Here is a 16,337-nt window from a genome sequence, read left to right on the forward strand (position 1 = left end):
CCCAGCCCAGAGCAGAGCAGAGCAAAGCAGGCCGGGGGGCGCTGGGCCTGGCTTCTCCCTGCCCGCGGGCGCTGTGGGGGCGCAGAGCGAAGAATGGCAAGCCACGCTCACAGCCGGTCTCTCAAGCTGCTTTATTGACCTGTCGGGCCGTGACCGCGCAGCGGCCATGTTAATTGGCAGCGATGGTCTGGTCGATCCAGGCCCGGAGCTTGGTGACCCGGGCGTAAACACCGGGCGAGGAGGGGGAGCAGACGCTGCTGCCCCAGGAGACGATGCCCACCAGGGTCCAGGCGCCGTCCTTCTGGCACACCAGGGGCCCGCCGGAGTCACCCTGCGGAGACAGGCCGCAGCAGAAGATCAGGGGGTGGCACAAAGCGAGGGGGGCCTGTTCCCCGGATGGAAACGGGTCTGTGCCCAGGGCGGGGGAGAGCTGGGGGGTGGGGATGGCAGACAGGGAAACTCGAGGTCACAGAGTGACTGGCCCTTTAAGAGGGAAAAGGCTGGTGCACCTGTGACAGGTCAGGTGCCTCCCAGGTGGGCTTAAGAGGGGACACCTGGGGCCTGCTCAGCTCACAGAGTGGGTGGGAATAGCTGCAGGTGGAGAAAGGCCCAGAGCCAGGGAGCCCAGCCATGTTGTAGCAGAGCTTGTGCCAGATCCCCAGGAACAAGGGGGAGCCCTGGGCTGGCTAGGGGGAGCTGAGCCTGAACCAAGAGTGGGGGTGCAGGAGGCTGGATCCCCAATGACACCGTGGTGAGCTTCTCCTGGGAGACTGGACCAGGGGCTACAGGGGAAGAAGCGAATCTGGGGGCCCTTCCAGGGGATGGCCTGGAGAGTGGAGCCTGGAACAGAGGCAGAGAGATGGGAACAGACAGGAGAGCCAGAAAGGATGCCCCAGGCAGGATGTGGAAAACGGCCATGACCCTCTGCTTTGGGGCTTGAGGGCGGACTAAGTTTTATCTTGGGGTTTCTGTGCATTCCCGGACGTGCACACGGATACATCATGCCCAGAGGTGGGCCTTGAACTGCGCCCCTAGAGAATGTATTCCTTTCTGTGGGAGACTGAAGGGGAAACTGAGGCAGGTGTACCAGTTGTGCAGCGGCCCAGGGCCACCCTGCTGCAGGTGCGTGAAGGAAGGGCGGGATGGAAGCATGGAGCTCTGGTTAGCTGCAGGAGGGCTGCATGCATGCATGGATGAATGGAAGGAGGGATGGGGTGGCAGGCAGGGGAGGTGGCTAGCAGGACAGCGTTCCGAGGAGTGGCTATGATGAAGTGGGAATTTTCTGTGCTATTTGCCCCATCTCCCGCAGGGAAGCTGGGCAACATTCTGCAGCTGGAGAACAGTGGTGTGAGGGAAGGGCTGGCTGCTGGAAGGAGCCAGGACTCTCATCTGGAGTCTGACCAAGGAGGGGAGATGCAGCTTGAACAATGGGGTGCACAACAGCTTGGTGGGGCTCTACCAGGGTGCTGCTGGGCACAGCTTGGGGTGCGGAAGGGCAGTCTAAGGAAGTGGGGAGGCCACGTGGCCACCTGGAGGAAGAGTGAGACCCCCTAGCGGACTGGCATGTTGCAGGGGTTCCCCCTAGAGACTGTTCCAAAGCTGGGGCCAGGACACCAAGCCTGGGGGTCCCTGCCAGTGGCCAGGAAAGAGGTGGATCCTGGCAGGCAGGCACGGAGGCAGGCAGGAGGGCCGTGGCGGTGGAGGGCTGGGTACCATGCAGGAGGAGGCTCCAGCGGCGCCGGCACAGATCATGACGTCAGCGATCCTCCCACCCCAGTATGTCTTGCACTGCTCGTTGGTGAGCAGGGGCAGGGCTGCCTGCTGCAACTCATCTGGGGTGTTCTGGTCTGCAAGAAAAGAGGCAGGCAGGAGATGGCATCAGCCGAAAAGTGGGGGGCACACCTGATCCCTGGCAGCGCAGCCCCTGGGCCTATCCCGGCACCAGGACCCCTGGGACCGCTCTGCAGAGGAGAGACCCCTGGCTGTGCATCGCTGCCCCTGCCCTCCTGGTGCACACACAAGAGAGATGTGTCCAGTCAGGCGGGGGCCCCTCGGGGGGCCTCCCAGCCAAATTCTCTCAATCTGGGCTAGGGCAGGGGGGGAGAGAGGCACGGCCTGGGACTCCAGCTGGAGGGGGCAAAGAGCGACACAGCACTGGGGGGGGCTGAGCTGGGCCCCTTTCCTCGTCCTTCATGTGCCTGGGAAATTCTGGGAGGTGAAGAAGGGGATGGGGCAGCAGATTCAGATCAGTTGGCTGAGCTGAGTCCCCCCTTGTGCTCCCAGGGTCTGCCCCCCCTGTGGCCGGTGTGATGCAGACACCCAGGGACATTACCTTTGGGATTGGTCAGGCCCCAGCCCGTGGTCACACAGGTCAGGCCACCGGGGAAGTCGTCGGTAGCTGCAGGCAGGCACACGGGGGACACGCGTTCTGTCAGCCTGGCCGGGGTGGCCAGCTTCAGAAGGGTGATGTCGTTCTTGACAGTTAACATGCTGAAAGAGGGGTTCTTGAAAACCTGCCAGGTGAGACAGAGGAGCCTGAGAGCATGTCCAGGCCCCCTATAACACCCCACGGAAACCGGGTCTGCCCCCAGCAGGATCCCCAGAGACCATGTCCACCACACACCAGCAGGACTCCCCAAAAGCCATATCCACCTCCCAGCAGGACGCGCAGGCGCTGCATGCGTGAGACATGGCACAGGCTGACCTGTGAGTGCACATCGAGGCTCTTTGAGGGGCCCAGGGTTTCAGGCCAAGCCCATGGAGGGAGGATGTGTGCAGCCCCCGAGTAGACCCCGGACCGGACCAGCCACCTACCTGGGCGATCTGCAGGACTTGCACATCCTCGCCCGGGGAGCCTTTGTTGAATTCCCCCAACACCACACGGTGACTTGTCCTGTGGGGGGAAGAAAAGGAAGCCATGTGCTCAGGGAACGGTGGGGCAGGCCTGGCTCCCTACAGCACCTCCGTCCCCTCCGCTGAGCACTGTCCGGGTCTGGTGCGGGGGGGTCTGTGCCCAGGATGCTGCGGCAGGGTTGGTGGGAGCCCCAGGAGCCAGCTTAGGGCGTGGACGGCCAGGTAGGGGATTGCGGGGCTGCAGGAAGCAGCTGGGACCTGTGCCTGGAGCAGATCTCCCTGTGTCAGGACGCTGACGCCTGGGCAGTATCTCTCAGGAGGGTTCAGTGCCTGTGGCACATCCACCCCTCCCTCCCATCGCCTGCCCATCCCACTCTAGTGCCTGGCCCTGGGCAACCCGTGTCTCCTGCCCTGGTTCTTACTTGACACCACAGTGGGCAGCGGTGACAACCCAGTTCTCGCTGATCAGGGAGCCGCCGCAGAAATGGAAGCCGGTGCTGTCCTGTGGGGGTGGGAGAGCAAGTAGTGAATGACCGGCCCACAACAGCCGCGAGCCGGGGACCCCCGCCCCTGTCTGCCCCAGATGCCAGGACCTGGGAGAGGGCAATCGAGGCCAGAGCAACAAACTAAGGGGGAGCAGCTCGCTGAGACCCTTCCCCCGGCAGCGGGGTGCCTCTTCCAGGTACCCTCTGCCTGTCTGCCATGCCCTGCCAGGCACGGATTACAATAGGGGCAGGCCTGCCCAAAACCGCTGTCTCTGCTGGGCCCGTGTGCTCGGAGGAGAGCCAGGGCCTGCGATGCCCGGCAGGGGCTGGGTGCAGCACTGAGAGAAGGAGGCTCAGGGCAGGGGAGGATTCCCACCAGTGCCCATGAGCTGAGGGGCTATGGGGGCAGAGCCAGGGGCCGGGGGAAGGGTCCTCAGGTGCCAGAGCTGCCCTTGACATGGCAGAGAGGCCAGGTCAGGTCATTGCACCATCTTGGGTGGTGCTGCCCCTCGGTGGAGTCTTCCCTGGAATAACATGCCTCTGCCCCATAGAAGAGCAGGCATCGTATGGGGGGAAGGGATCCTGGGAATCCACCTACACACGGGAGCCAATATGAGCACCCGGGATGCTCAGCACTGCTAGGAAACCCACACACACGATGTGGAGGCCAGTGCAGCAGGGAGCAGCCTTCCCCGTGGCCCAGATGCCATGGTGATGGGTGTGTGTAGGACCTGTGAGTGGGATTCCCAGCATCACACAGACCCTGCCCCACCTGCCCTGGGGCACCATGAAATCACCCCCAGGTTCTCTAAGGGCTGGGCCCCTCGTGCCTCTCCCTTTGGCTCCCTACGGGGTCCCAGCCGGGTCAGGGGCTGCTGGGCTCTCACCTGAAGGGAGACCTGCCAGGGCCAGGATCCGGGAATCGCCGTTTCGCCGTTCACGATGCGGGCGTAGCCGCTGATGAGGGGCTGGATGGCAGGGACACCGCAGCCTGGGGAGGAGGAAAGGAGTGACCGACAGGCCACGGGGCGGGTGCCAGGGGAGCCTTCGCTGGCTGGGTGCCTTCGCTACAGACATGGGCAAACACTGCCCATCCTGAGTCCCCTACGGGCATGCCCAGTGCCAGGCTCAGGGCTGTACGGCTGCCAGGGGGGCAATGGCCGTGGGGCACTACGAGCACCAGCAGCACAGCACAGCACAGGCAGCATCTGTCTGTGCCAGCAGCAACGTTTCTCCAGCGGGGGCGAGGGCCCCGTCTCCCGTATGCTGGTCACTGCGTGTCCGGCCCCCAGCCTGTGGGCATGGCCCTGCCAGCAATGCAGCTTCTTCACAGAGCCGGGGTCTGGGGCTGCCGCCACCGGTGCCTCCTCCTGGACCTCCCTAGGGCACAGGGACTGTCCGGGCTGGGAGGCCCCGGCTCTGGGCTGACGGGCCCCTGTTGCCAGTCAAGGGAGGCTGGGTGGCACTTACCGTGGGCAGCGCCCAGGAAGGCGAGACAGGACAGGAGCCAGAGGAAAGCCATTCTGCTTCTTACCGGGGTCCTGGAGACCGAGGTGCGCCAGCAGCCCTTTATACCCCACCTGTGGCTCCCCAGCCAGGGCAGCTCTGGGGAGGAACCAGCTGGGAAAGGGACAGGTGCCAGTTTCCCACCCGCTGTCCGAGGTCCTTGGGGAGATAAACAGTGCGGCAGCAGTGCCCAGCCTCCAAGGGGCCATGGGCAGAGGGCCAAGGGGCAGGGCTTGGGCCAGAAGCTGGGACTGCAGCAGCTGCTCCCTGGAGGAACATGGGGTTCTGTGGGAGATGGGCCAAGGCCGGGGAACTGGGCAGCCGCGCGGGTCTGAGAGCCTCTGCCCTCTGGGAGCGATGCCGCCGGGGTGCTGAGTCCATGTCCTGGCAGTGCTGGGTGGTGCTGCCCTTCCCCATTCAGCACAGGTGTGTTGGTGATTTGCAAATTGCTCTGGCCCTGGGAGTGGGTGGCACCTCTCTGCTGAATCTTCCAGCACCAGGCATGGCGAACTGGCACCCCCCAGCCAGCCAAGCTACTGCCGGGCAGGTGTCCTCTACTGTGGCCCTGCCTGAGCTGCATGGAGAGCTCCAGTCCTGAGCCCCAGTCCTGCAGTCTGACCTCCCACTTCATTGCTTCGTGGCATGCTGTGGTGACAGTAACAATCCCCTTACCACACGATTCCCGCTCTCCTTGTGCTGCTCCTGGCACAGTTCCCCCTGGAGTGCCTCTGCTTTGCCATCCTCCCTTGCACTGGCCGGCGAGCAGGTTGGCCTATCCCAGAGCTGGGATTCGGCTGAAGTACTCCAGTTGCCTGCCTGTCTCCGGGTGTCTTTGTTCTGCCCAGAGGGAGCTCTTCCCCCCCCTCCCCGAGAACCGTTTTTTGGGCTGAGCTGCTGACCCTGAACGGGCGGCAGATGCCAGCCTAGCGACACGGTGCTAGCGACACGGGTTTCTTCCTCGGCCCAGTGAGCCTCCCAGCGCCCGCCGGCGAAGGGCTGTGGGGACGATCAGGCACTGCGGAAGGCTGGTTCTCCAGGCCGGGCACCCAGTGTGGCTCTGCTTGCCACAGTGTCGGAGATTGCCAAGGGGCAGAGGAAAGGTCACCTCCTGTTTGAGGAGAGATGGCAGCCAGCAGGGTCACTGCGTGAGGCAGAGGGATGGATGATGTGTGCCAGCAGTTTCTTTGGCTGGATGTTTTCAAAGAATGGCCGTGGCCTAGGGGGGCCGGCCTGCACATGAGGTAGGTCCAGCACCCCTCTGCCCCCCTTGGACCAGTTTAGAGGGCGGGCAGCACTTGGCGCTCTAAAGGCCTGAGATGGAGGGGCTCCCTGGGGGGGGACGGCTGAAGGTGGCAGCGGGGTTGGTGGAGAGCTGGAGACGGGCACAGCGAGGGGCTGGGGGAGTGAGGGCTGCTCCCCTGGCAAGGGCGAGCTTCCAGCAGGGAGGCTGTGGGATGCTAGTGTACCGTGCTGGCACTCCAGGGGAAGGGCTGGCACAGGGACAGGCGAGGACTGAAGAAGAGCCCTGAGGGTGGTGGACAATGCTGGAGCATGGCATGTGCTATGTTGATGGACTAGATGTCATGGAGTTACTGGGCTCCAGCAGAAGGAAATCGAGGCAGGGGCAGCTTTCCCACACCACAAGGGATCCACTGCACAGTCCTGCTTCCCTGGGCACAGTGGGCTTGAGTGACACAGCAGGCACTAGCTCAGACATCTCCAAGTCTGCCCCTCCCAGGAGTTCCCTGCCCAGGAAGGCCCCATCCATCTTCTTTCTCCTAGGTCCTTCACCAAGCCCTCAGCCTCCAACACGTGCAGGCTGCAACCTGCTGACCTAGCCCTGCATCTGTGCCCAGGGAAACTCCATCCCCCATCCACACACCTCAGTTCTGACCTGCCATGCAACTCAGTGCTTTGGGCGGTAGCCCCTAGCTGCTTTTACAGCATCCCGGGGCTTAATTGCTCCTTCTGTTGAGCCTGAGGGAGGGTACTCGGGAGTGAGGGAGTGGCTTTAAAAAGAGCTTATAGTCTTTGGATGAGAGACTCCCCTGCTGGCAGCCATTAGCGCCTTTCAGCGTAACAATATTGTACATAGTGCCAATGCAAAGAAATAATCCTTTACACCATTTATAATTGATCTATGGAACTCACTGCCACATGACGCCATGGAGTTAAAGACCAGGGCTGGATTTCCAAAGTTCTGGTTCATCTCCTGACTGTGAGCAAGATGTTTAGCTAGGGTGCATGTGCAAGGTCCCCCTGTCTCTGAGTTGAGAACATACGCTGACTGGCAGTGGAAGCCAGGGAGGAACAGCTCCTCGTATGGAACTGCACAACTGGCCCAGTAAATTGTGGCTGGTGCTCTGGAGGCAGGACGCTTTTCCAAGCGGGTGTTGCTGGTCTGAACATTCGCCTGCTCCCTGGTGGGTTATTTTTTCATACACAAGTATTTCTTGTACGCGCAGAGAACTCATGTCAGCAACTGCCATGAGCTGAGTACAGTGCTTCCATAGCAGGAGGGAATCACGTCCCCTCTAGAAGAGCTGAGATGCGCTATGGGGCATGGAGAGCTTATTAAATACTTTGGCCTTCCACGTGTGTCAGGTAGCTAGCAGTTTGCTGAAGGGCTTATTGAATTCTGCCCTCTCCACCCTCCCATTCCTGGTGTATCTCAGTAAGACTTTAGCTGTCTTAATCACATGCTTTGTAGCTCTCTCACTGGGTAATGAGACCGTTTTCTCAGCGGCGTGTGACGGTGCCAGCTGTGCATCCTCCCTGCCTTCTCCTGCATCTGGGAGTCAATGGCAAAGCAGTGGGAGGAATCAGGCTCAGCTCTTGGCATGAATGTAACGTGCAAAAGCCCGTGCAAGAAGAGGAACTTGCAGTTGCTATAGCGACACCAGGGTATCTTGGGCTGCAGCGTAGGAGAAATGTCTGTGTCAGGCCAGAGCAGGGGTCCTCCCCCAAAGGTCTCTGCAAAATGGTTGGCATCCTGGACTAGGACTCTGGAGACGTGGCTCTGCCATTGCCCAGCTTTCCCGCTCCATGTCGCTGTCTTTCTGTCTGTAAGGTGCTGATGCGCCTGTGTGAAGCCCTCTGAGATCTCAGCGTGATAGTGCTATAGAAGTGCAGGACCAGGGCGTAAAGCGGAGCAGCCAAGAATGGACCCAGAGGTGAATAACCAGGGGTGGGATCCCAAAGGCCATCAGCATAGCGCTGGCTTTGATGGAGCCAGGCTGCTTGACGCCAGTGGAGCATCTGACCCGTATTGTGAACCAGAGCCGGGGTTTGCATGGCTGAGGGATCCATGCTTGGTTTCTGGCGGCAGCTGGCACAGCAACCCGCTGCGGGTTCCTGGCACAGTCTCCACCATCTGGAATGATGCACGGAGTGAATTCTGCCAACGGGGCTCCGGCTGTGCTCTGCCCCCAGCAGTTTGTCAGAGGTATTCGCTACTGGAGCACAGGGCACGTGGGCTGCTTCTGTATCCTAATGAGTGCAATCCTCAGAGCTCGGGCTCTAGGGGGGGACACGTGCGCTGCTGACTGGCCATGGGAGGCGCTCGGCAGGGTAGCAAAACAGACCCCAAAGATTGGTCACAAAGTTGAAATTTGCTTGTCATAATTAGCCTGCATCTGCTTAGCTAAGCACCCATGCTTCCTGTCTGTAAACACGCTCGTTTGTCCGTGACGATCAAAGCTGGTGTGGCATTCCACACTCCTCCCCCTGCCCCCTGCGCAATCTGGACTGGTGTGTAACTGTGTCACCCCAATTTCTCACTCCTGGGCCCCAACTTACCCCGCTTTGCTGTGTGAATCACCCACTCCTGGGTAAGCCCACACCCTGCTTCCTGTACGTAATCGGTCCCTGACCTAGTGAGGGAGCGCTTCTGGCCAGCCACTCATGGGATGGATAGCCAGCAAAAACTCCCAGTCCCAGATGCAACCCCGGGAACTGCCATCTGGCCGGGTTCAGTACTGTACACTGCACCCTGAAAGCTCATTTACATTTGTCCCTCAATTTATCAAAGAAATTGATGTGCACCAGCTCTGTCGCTCTAAGCGAGATCTCTGCACACACTCAATCCACATAGAATCATAGAATCATAGAATATTAGAGTTGGAAGGGACCTCAGGAGGTCATCTAGTCCAACCCTCTGCTCAAAGCAGGACTAACCTCAGCCATATCATCCCAGCCAGGGCTTTGTCAAGTCTCAGCTTAAAAACCTCTAAAGATGGAAAACAAACAAATACGTTTATTGATGACAGCAAAATTTTAAGGGATTCTGAATCAGAGTAACTATAAATCAAGAGATTAATAATAAGTCAAGGAGTTGTTCACAATTAACTAAAAGGTGACTCGCATCCTAAGTAAGATAATATTTCAGTAGATTCCCAGTCTGTGAAGATAGCTTACCCACAGCTGGTTGAGATGCCTCTTGCAACCAGGCCCCCACTCTGGGTAGGTGCAAGTCCTTGATGTTGCTTGGAAGATGGATTCCAGGGGAGAGCCTTGAGACAAAGACGCCTCAGCTTTTAACAAGTTTCCTTGACACTCCCTGGGGTCAGGTGATCGTCCATGTCCGGCAATGGGCATGATTTCTTCCACTTAAGCCAACGTGCTCACAGGTGCTTAGGCCAGTCCATTGTTCCTATGTGCCTGCCTCTGCGGGGCGTGGAAACACAGCTTTGTGTTTGTCTGCATCTATCCAAGCCATGTGAGATACACATTTGGGGAGATGACACAGCGGAGTTTCATATCTGTACATACGTCTGACATTGCAGGGAACATGCCACTACAACAGTAATGTTCAGTATGCCAGGAGCATTCCAAAAACACCTGGCATGGCATTACTTTGCATCAGACAATGCCCAGTTACACTGGAAGGGCGAACATGAGTGGTACACCAATCACACCATAAGGGTGTACATGGGGGTGCAGTGTGTCACAGGCAGGCACTGTGAAATCAGTTAAAAATCCCACTCAAAGCTGGTGAGAAATATTGTGCAGACCTTGCCCAGGGTTTATCGCCGTGGTCGGAGCACTGGCTTGGCGCCTTGCACACACTGTTCAAATTTAGGGGCTGAGACACAGCAAAGGGAAGCTGATGAAAAGGCTTCCACTGACTCCTCTAAAAGTATCGGTGCTAGAGACACATACTGAGATCGGAGCCCAAATCAGCCCCTGGCTATTCCCTCAGGCCTGCGACACCCGCTGGGGGTTTGTAAATGTAGCTTTTCATGCGAGCCAAGATGTGTTTTTGACAGATGCCTGCGGCCCCTAGGCTGCCACTTACACTCGGCTGCGGAGAGAAAATAACAAGGACCCACTGTAGATGGACACGTGTCCAGGTCAGGGTGCTAGCCGTACTCCCTGCTTATCTGCCTGAAGAAACCACCTGCCCTGTGCAAAATTTGTTAGGTAGCAGCCTCCCTCTCCAACAAGGACGTCGATCACGTGGCAGGAACTGGTGCATCTGCAGTGGCAGCAACTGTGCTGGAGGTTGGGTAAGGTGAGGCACCTGCCACAGGTGTGCTGCTAGCCCGGGGAAAGTCGTGCCCCGATTTGAGGTGGCTCTGGCAAACCAAAGAGGCTCTGAGGAAAGCCTCTGGAAGGGGGAAGAAGTGCAAAGGGGTTGTAGAGCTCGGGCTGGGAGAGCCACATTCCTCCCTGCGGAGTGATGCCCTAACGGAGGCCAAGGTTAAGCGCGGCTAATGTTGAATCATTAGTGTTTGCGTGTGACTTCCCAGAGTTTATTGGATTGCTTAATCAGCTCCACTTAAATGGGGGAGAAGGGGGAACGACAGCCTCCCCCAACCCCCGTGTCTCTAGATCAGTTTGCTCCAGGCCTGCTCTGTGCAACCCCCCCCCCCCCTACTGACGATGCGACTGGCCTCGGCCACTGAGCTGGCCAGTCGCCCGGAGAACGGGCTGGTTTAGGCACATGGCCAGGTGCTGATGGGGTCCAGACTGAGGTGGCCACGGTCAGATCTGGACTTGGGGTGGCAGGGCTGAAATGCCACAGCCCCCCCAGTCACTGAGAGAGGAGAGACAGGGCGCCCCACTGAACAGTGTGGGGGACCTGACCCGAGCCACAGAGACGGGTCTGCTACCGCTGCCGGCCTGGGCAGGAAGCCGGTGGGCTCAGGCTGTAGACTGATGCTCTGGGCTGTACATGTCCCCGGTTTGCTGCCCCCTTACCTGCCTTCTTCACAGCAGAGTGGGGCCTTTCCGTGGCAGCTCCGGGCCGCAGTGTCTCTTGGAAAGCAGGGGGTGGCCGGGGGAGTAGCATGGGCAATCTGAATGCATGGCACAGCATGGCAGGGAGACCTAGCGACACATGGCTTCCAGGGCACGCCTGCTCTGAAGAGATTGTCACCCAGCCGTGAGCAAAGCTGTACCGGGGCATGTAAGCACCCAGCGCAAGCAAGCCTATTTGCACTCCCTAGAGGTGACATGGGGGGGTCACATGCCCCCCAGAACCTTTAAGTTGTGGGGGCCCCCCACTGTCAATAGCTACACTTCACCTCTGGGCTCAGAAGCAGCCGCAGAGCCGGGAGCTCCAGGGCAGCAGAAATCAGGCGTCTCACAGCAGCCAGGCCTGTGGGCAGGGGCCAGCTCCAGGGGGTGCTGCCAGCGGGCGCCAGTCTCTTTCCGAGGACAGGCAAGAGCGTGTGGGGTGCAGCTGGAAGCTGTGCTGCCCGCCCTGCCTGGAGAGTGCCCCTGGCTCCCACAGTGCGGAGAGCTGGGGATCTCAGCGGGCCAGGAGGCTCTCACCGGCTTCCGATCCGCCAGCTCCTGGCAGCAGGCAAGGGTTGTCACACCGTGGGGCGGGCCGTGCCCCCCTCAGCCGTGCCCCCCCCAGTTTCTAAACCTCTGTGCTAAATGAAAGGCACAAATCGGGGGGGGAGAGGCTGACCCCATGTGGCCCCTCCCCATGGCAGCCCGTCTTTCTGGGCCCTGAACTCTTCCCTCACCAGCCTGCAGGACCCTGAGCAGCGACAGGCAGCGGGCACCCAGCACTGCCGGGACATGGCCCCAACCCCTGGTGGCGTCGCTCCTGGAAGGCAGAGGCTCACAGACCCGCGCGGGCGCCCAGCTCCCCGGCCTTGGCCATCCCCCCCAGCGCCCCATGTTCCTCCAGGGAGCAGCTGCCACAGTCCCAGCTTCTGGCCCAAGCCCTGCCCCTTGGTGCTCTGCCCACGGCCCCTTGGAGTCTGGGCACTGCTGCCGCACTACTTATCTCCCCAAGGGCCCCGGACAGCACCTGTCCTTTTCCCAGCCGGCTCTTCCCCAGAGCTGCCCTAGGAGCTCTGGGGAGCCCCGGGTGGGATATAAAGGGCAGCTGCGCCCCTCGGTCTCCAGGACCCCGGTAAGAAGCAGAATGGCTCTCCTCTGGCTCGTGCCCTGTCTTGCCTTCCTGGGCGCTGCCCACGGTAAGTGCCACCCAGCCTCCCTTGACTGGCAACAGGGGCCTGTTGGCCCAGAGACGGGACCTCCCAGCCCGGACAGTCCCTGTGCCCCAGGGAAGTCCAGGAGGAGGCACCGGTGGCGGCAGCCCCAGCCCCAGTTCTGTGAAGGAGCTGTGCTGCTGGCAGGGCCATGCCCACAGGCCGGGGGCCAGACACGCAGTGATCAGCATACGGGAGACGGGGCCCTCGCCCCCGCTGGAGAAACGTTGCTGCTGGCACAGATGGATGCTGCTCATGCTGTGCTGTGCTGTGCTGCTGGTGCTCGCGGTGCTCAACGGCCATTGCCCCACTGGCAGCCGTACAGCCCTGAGCCTGGCACTGGGGATGCCCGTAGGGGAATCAGGGTGGGCAGCGTTTGCCCATGTCTGTAGCGAAGGCCCCCAGCCAGCGACAGCTCCCCTGGCACCCGCCCCGTGGCCTGTCGGTCACTCCTTTCCTCCTCCCCAGGCTGCGGTGTCCCTGCCATCCAGCCCTTCATCAGCGGCTACGCCTGCATCGTGAACGGCGAGACGGTGATTCCCGGATCCTGGCCCTGGCAGGTCTCCCTTCAGGTGAGAGCCCAGCAGCCCCTGACCCGGCCGGGACCCCGTAGGGAGCCAAGGGGAGAAGCACGAGGGGCCCAGCCCTTAGAGAACCTGGGGGTGATTTCAGAGTGCCCCAGGGCAGGTGGGGCAGGGTCTGTGTGATGCTGGGAATCCCGCTCACAGGTCCTACACACACCCATCACCATGGCATCTGGGCCATGGGGGAGGCTGCTCCCTGCTGCACTGGCCTCCACATCGTGTGTGTGGGTTTCCTAGCAGCGCTGGGCGTCCTGGGTGCTCATATCGGCTCTGGCATGTAGGTGGATTCTCAGGCTCCCTGCTCCCCATACGATGCCTGCTCTTCTATGGGGCAGGGACCTGTTACCCCAGGGCAGCCTCCACCGAGGGGCAGCACCGCCCGAGATGGTGCAATGACCTGACCTGGCCTCTCTGCCATGTCAAGGGCAGCTCTGGCACCTGAGGACCCTTCCCCCGGCCCCCGGCTCTTCCCCCATAGCCCCTCAGCTCATGGGCACTGGTGGGAATCCTCCCCTGCCCTGAGCCTCCTTCTCTCAGTGCTGCACCCAGCCCCTGCCGGGCATCGCAGGCCCTGGCTCTCCTCCGAGCACACGGGCCCAGCAGAGACGGCGGTTTTGGGGCAGGCCTGCCCCTGCTGCAATCCACGCCCGGCAGGGCATGGCAGATGGGGAGAGGGCAGTGGGTGCCTGGAAGAGGCACCCCGCTGCCTGGGGAGGGGTCTCAGTGAACTGCTTCCCCTTAGTTTGTTGCTCTGGCCCCGATTGCCCTCTCCCAGGTCCTGGTACCTGGGGCAGACAGGGGCGGGGGTTCCCGGCTCGCGGCTGTTGTGGGCCGGTCATTCACTGCTTGCTCTCCCACCCCCACAGGACAGCACCGGCTTCCATTTCTGCGGCGGCTCCCTGATCAGCGAGAACTGGGTTGTCACCACTGCCCACTGTGGTGTCAAGTAAGAACCAGGGCAGGAGACACGGGTCGCCCAGGGCTAGGCACTAGAGTGGGACGGGCAGGCGATGGGAGGGAGGGGTGGATGTGCCACGGGCACTGAGGCCTCCTGAGAGATACTGCCCAGGCGTCAGCGTCCTGACACAGGGAGATCTGCTCCAGGCACAGGTCCCAGCTGCTTCCTGCAGCCCCGCAATCCCCTACCTGGCCGTCCATGCCCTAAGCCGGCTCCTGGGTCTCCCATCAACCCTGCCGCAGCATCCTGGGCACAGACCCCCCCGCACCAGACCCAGACAGTGCTCAGCGGAGGGGACAGAGGTGCTGTAGGGAGCCAGGCCTGCCCCACCGTTCCCTGAGCACATGGCTTCCTTTTCTTCCCCCCACAGGACAAGTCACCGTGTGGTGTTGGGGGAATTCAACAAAGGCTCCCCGGGCGAGGATGTGCAAGTCCTGCAGATCGCCCAGGTAGGTGGCTGGTCCGGTCCGGGGTCTACTCGGGGGCTGCACACGTCCTCCCTCCATGGGCTTGGCCTGAAACCCTGGGCCCCTCAAAGAACCTCGGTGTGCACTCACAGGTCAGCCTGTGCCATGTCTTACGCTTGCAGCGCCTGCGCGTCCTGCTGGGGGGTGGTCATGTCTTTCAGGGAGTCCTGCTGGCGTGTGGTGGACATGGTCTCTGGGGATCCTGCTGGGGGCAGACCCGGTTTCGGTTGGGTGTCGTTGGAGACTGGACATGCTCTCAGGCTCCTCTGTCTCACCTGGCAGGTTTTCAAGAACCGCAAATACAGTACAGCCACTAAGAAGCACGACATCACCCTACTGAAGCTGGCCACCGCAGCCAGGATGACGGAGCGCGTGTCCCCCGTGTGCCTGCCCGCGGCCACAGACGACGTCCCTGGGGCCTGACCTGTGTGACCACGGGATGGGGCCTGACCAATCCCAAAGGTAATGTCTCTAGATGTCTGCATCGCACAAGCCACGTGGGGGGCAGATCCCGGTGGCACAGAGGGGGACTCAGCTCAGCCAACTGATCTGACTCTGCTGCCCCATCCCCTTCTTCACCTCCCGGAATTTCCCGGGCACATGAAGGACGAGGAAAGGGGCACAGTTCAGCCCCCCCAGTGCTGTGTCGCTCTCTGCCCCCTCCGGCTGGAGTCCCAGGCCCTGCCTCTCTCCCTGCCCTAGCCCAGATTGAGAGAATTTGGCTGGGAGGCTCCCGAGGGGCCCCTGCCTGACTGGATGCAGCTGTCCTGTGCGTGCACCAGGAGGGCAGGGGCAGCGATGCACCTGGGGGTCTCTCCGCTGCAGAGCGGCCCCAAGGGGAGCTCTCCAGGCCCCTCCGTCCCTGCTGGCAGCCCAATGCCAGGCTAGGTCCAGGGGCTGCACTGCCAGGGATCGGGGGTGCCCCCTGCTGCCCAGCTGACCCCGTCTTCTGCCTGCCTCTTTTTTCCAGACCAGGACACCCCAGACAAGCTGCAGCAGGTGGCCCTGCCCCTGCTCACCAATAGGCAGTGCAACACGTACTGGGACAACATCGCTGACATCATGATCTGCGCTGGCGCCGCTGGAGCCTCCTCCTGCATGGTACCAGCCCTCGTCCTTGCCTCTGGGCCCGCCTCTTTGGCAGACATTTCTCCTAGCTCCTCTTCAGAGAGCTGCCCTTCTAGCCACCGCCCTCCCCGTCATCCCTCCACCCCTGCATGTGTCCGTGTAGCCCTCCTGGATCTAACCGGGGATCTATGCATCCATCCTTCCCTTCCGCTGTGCGCCCCTTTCCCTGCTCCCCAGCTCTCTCCCCCCACCCCCCGGGGCCCACCGTGGATACATGGGAAAGGAGTCTTCACCCTTTTGGAGAAGAGCCGGCGGATGGGCAGGTCCCCCTCGCTTTGTGCTCCCAGGAGGAGAGACCCCCCCAACCTTCTGCTGTGGCCTGTCTCCCCAGGGTGACTCCGACGGGCCCCTGGTGTGCCAGAAGGATGGCGCCTGGACCCTGGAGGGCATCAACTCCTGGGGCAGCGGCACCTGCTCCCCCTCCACACCCGGCGTTTACGCCCGGGTCACCAAGCTCTGGGCCTGGATCGATCAGACCATTGCTGCCAATTAACACGGCCGCCACGCGGTCCTGACGGGTCAAAAAAGCAGCTTGAGAGACCGGCCGTGAGCGTCGCCTGCCTTCCTTTGCTCTGCGCCACCACAGCACAGGATGGAGACACAAGGCAGATGGTGTCTGGTCTCCTCCAATCTGTCTGCTCCCCATGGTCGATCATGCTCCAGCAAAGGGCTGCGTATTGTGGCATGTGGTACCACCAGCAGCATTGCAGGAACGTCGGGCTGGAGGGGACCTCGAGCGGTCATCTAGTCCAGCCCCCTGCACAGCGGCAGGGTCGAGAAACCTAGACCAGCCCTGGCAGGGGTTCATCTAACCTGCGCTCAATCCTCCAGTGACAGAGACCCCACAGCCTCCCTTGGAAGCCGATTGCAAAACTTAACTGCCCTGAGAGTCAGAATGTTTTTCC

The 16,337-nt window shown here is 61.3% G+C and overlaps 1 protein-coding gene and 1 pseudogene across 1 annotated transcript; one reads left to right on the forward strand and one right to left on the reverse strand.

Annotated features, from left to right (window-relative positions):
• Positions 1 to 41: 41 nt before the first annotated feature.
• On the reverse strand, positions 42 to 4,860 carry LOC137141322 (chymotrypsinogen 2-like). Its single transcript, XM_067530168.1, has 7 exons — positions 4,809 to 4,860; positions 4,226 to 4,329; positions 3,276 to 3,355; positions 2,815 to 2,893; positions 2,333 to 2,513; positions 1,714 to 1,847; positions 42 to 331 (listed from the first exon to the last, which is right to left on the reverse strand). Exons 1-7 carry the CDS (start codon positions 4,858 to 4,860, stop codon positions 170 to 172), a joined length of 792 nt encoding a protein of 263 aa, XP_067386269.1. The 3' UTR covers positions 42 to 169.
• A 7,368-nt stretch (positions 4,861 to 12,228) lies between these two features.
• On the forward strand, positions 12,229 to 15,925 carry LOC137141308 (chymotrypsinogen 2-like; annotated as a pseudogene).
• The last annotated feature ends 412 nt before the right edge of the window (positions 15,926 to 16,337 follow it).

The sequence above is a fragment of the Emydura macquarii genome, unplaced genomic scaffold, assembly GCF_026122565.2.
Source record: "Emydura macquarii macquarii isolate MOO-44397 ecotype Brisbane River unplaced genomic scaffold, CSIRO-AGI_Emac_v2 contig_3042, whole genome shotgun sequence".
NCBI classification, from domain to species: domain Eukaryota; kingdom Metazoa; phylum Chordata; order Testudines; family Chelidae; genus Emydura; species Emydura macquarii.

Coding starts and splice junctions, on each gene's coding strand:
- LOC137141322 (XM_067530168.1), bottom strand. CDS start 4,860: ATGGCTTTCCTCTGGCTCCTGTCCTGTCTCGCCTTCCTGGGCGCTGCC. Junction 4,330..4,808: donor CTTCCTGGGCGCTGCCCACG/GTAAGTGCCACC, acceptor CCTCCTCCCCAG/GCTGCGGTGTCCCTGCCATC. Junction 1,848..2,332: donor GGGCCTGACCAATCCCAAAG/GTAATGTCCCTG, acceptor CTTTTCTTGCAG/ACCAGAACACCCCAGATGAG.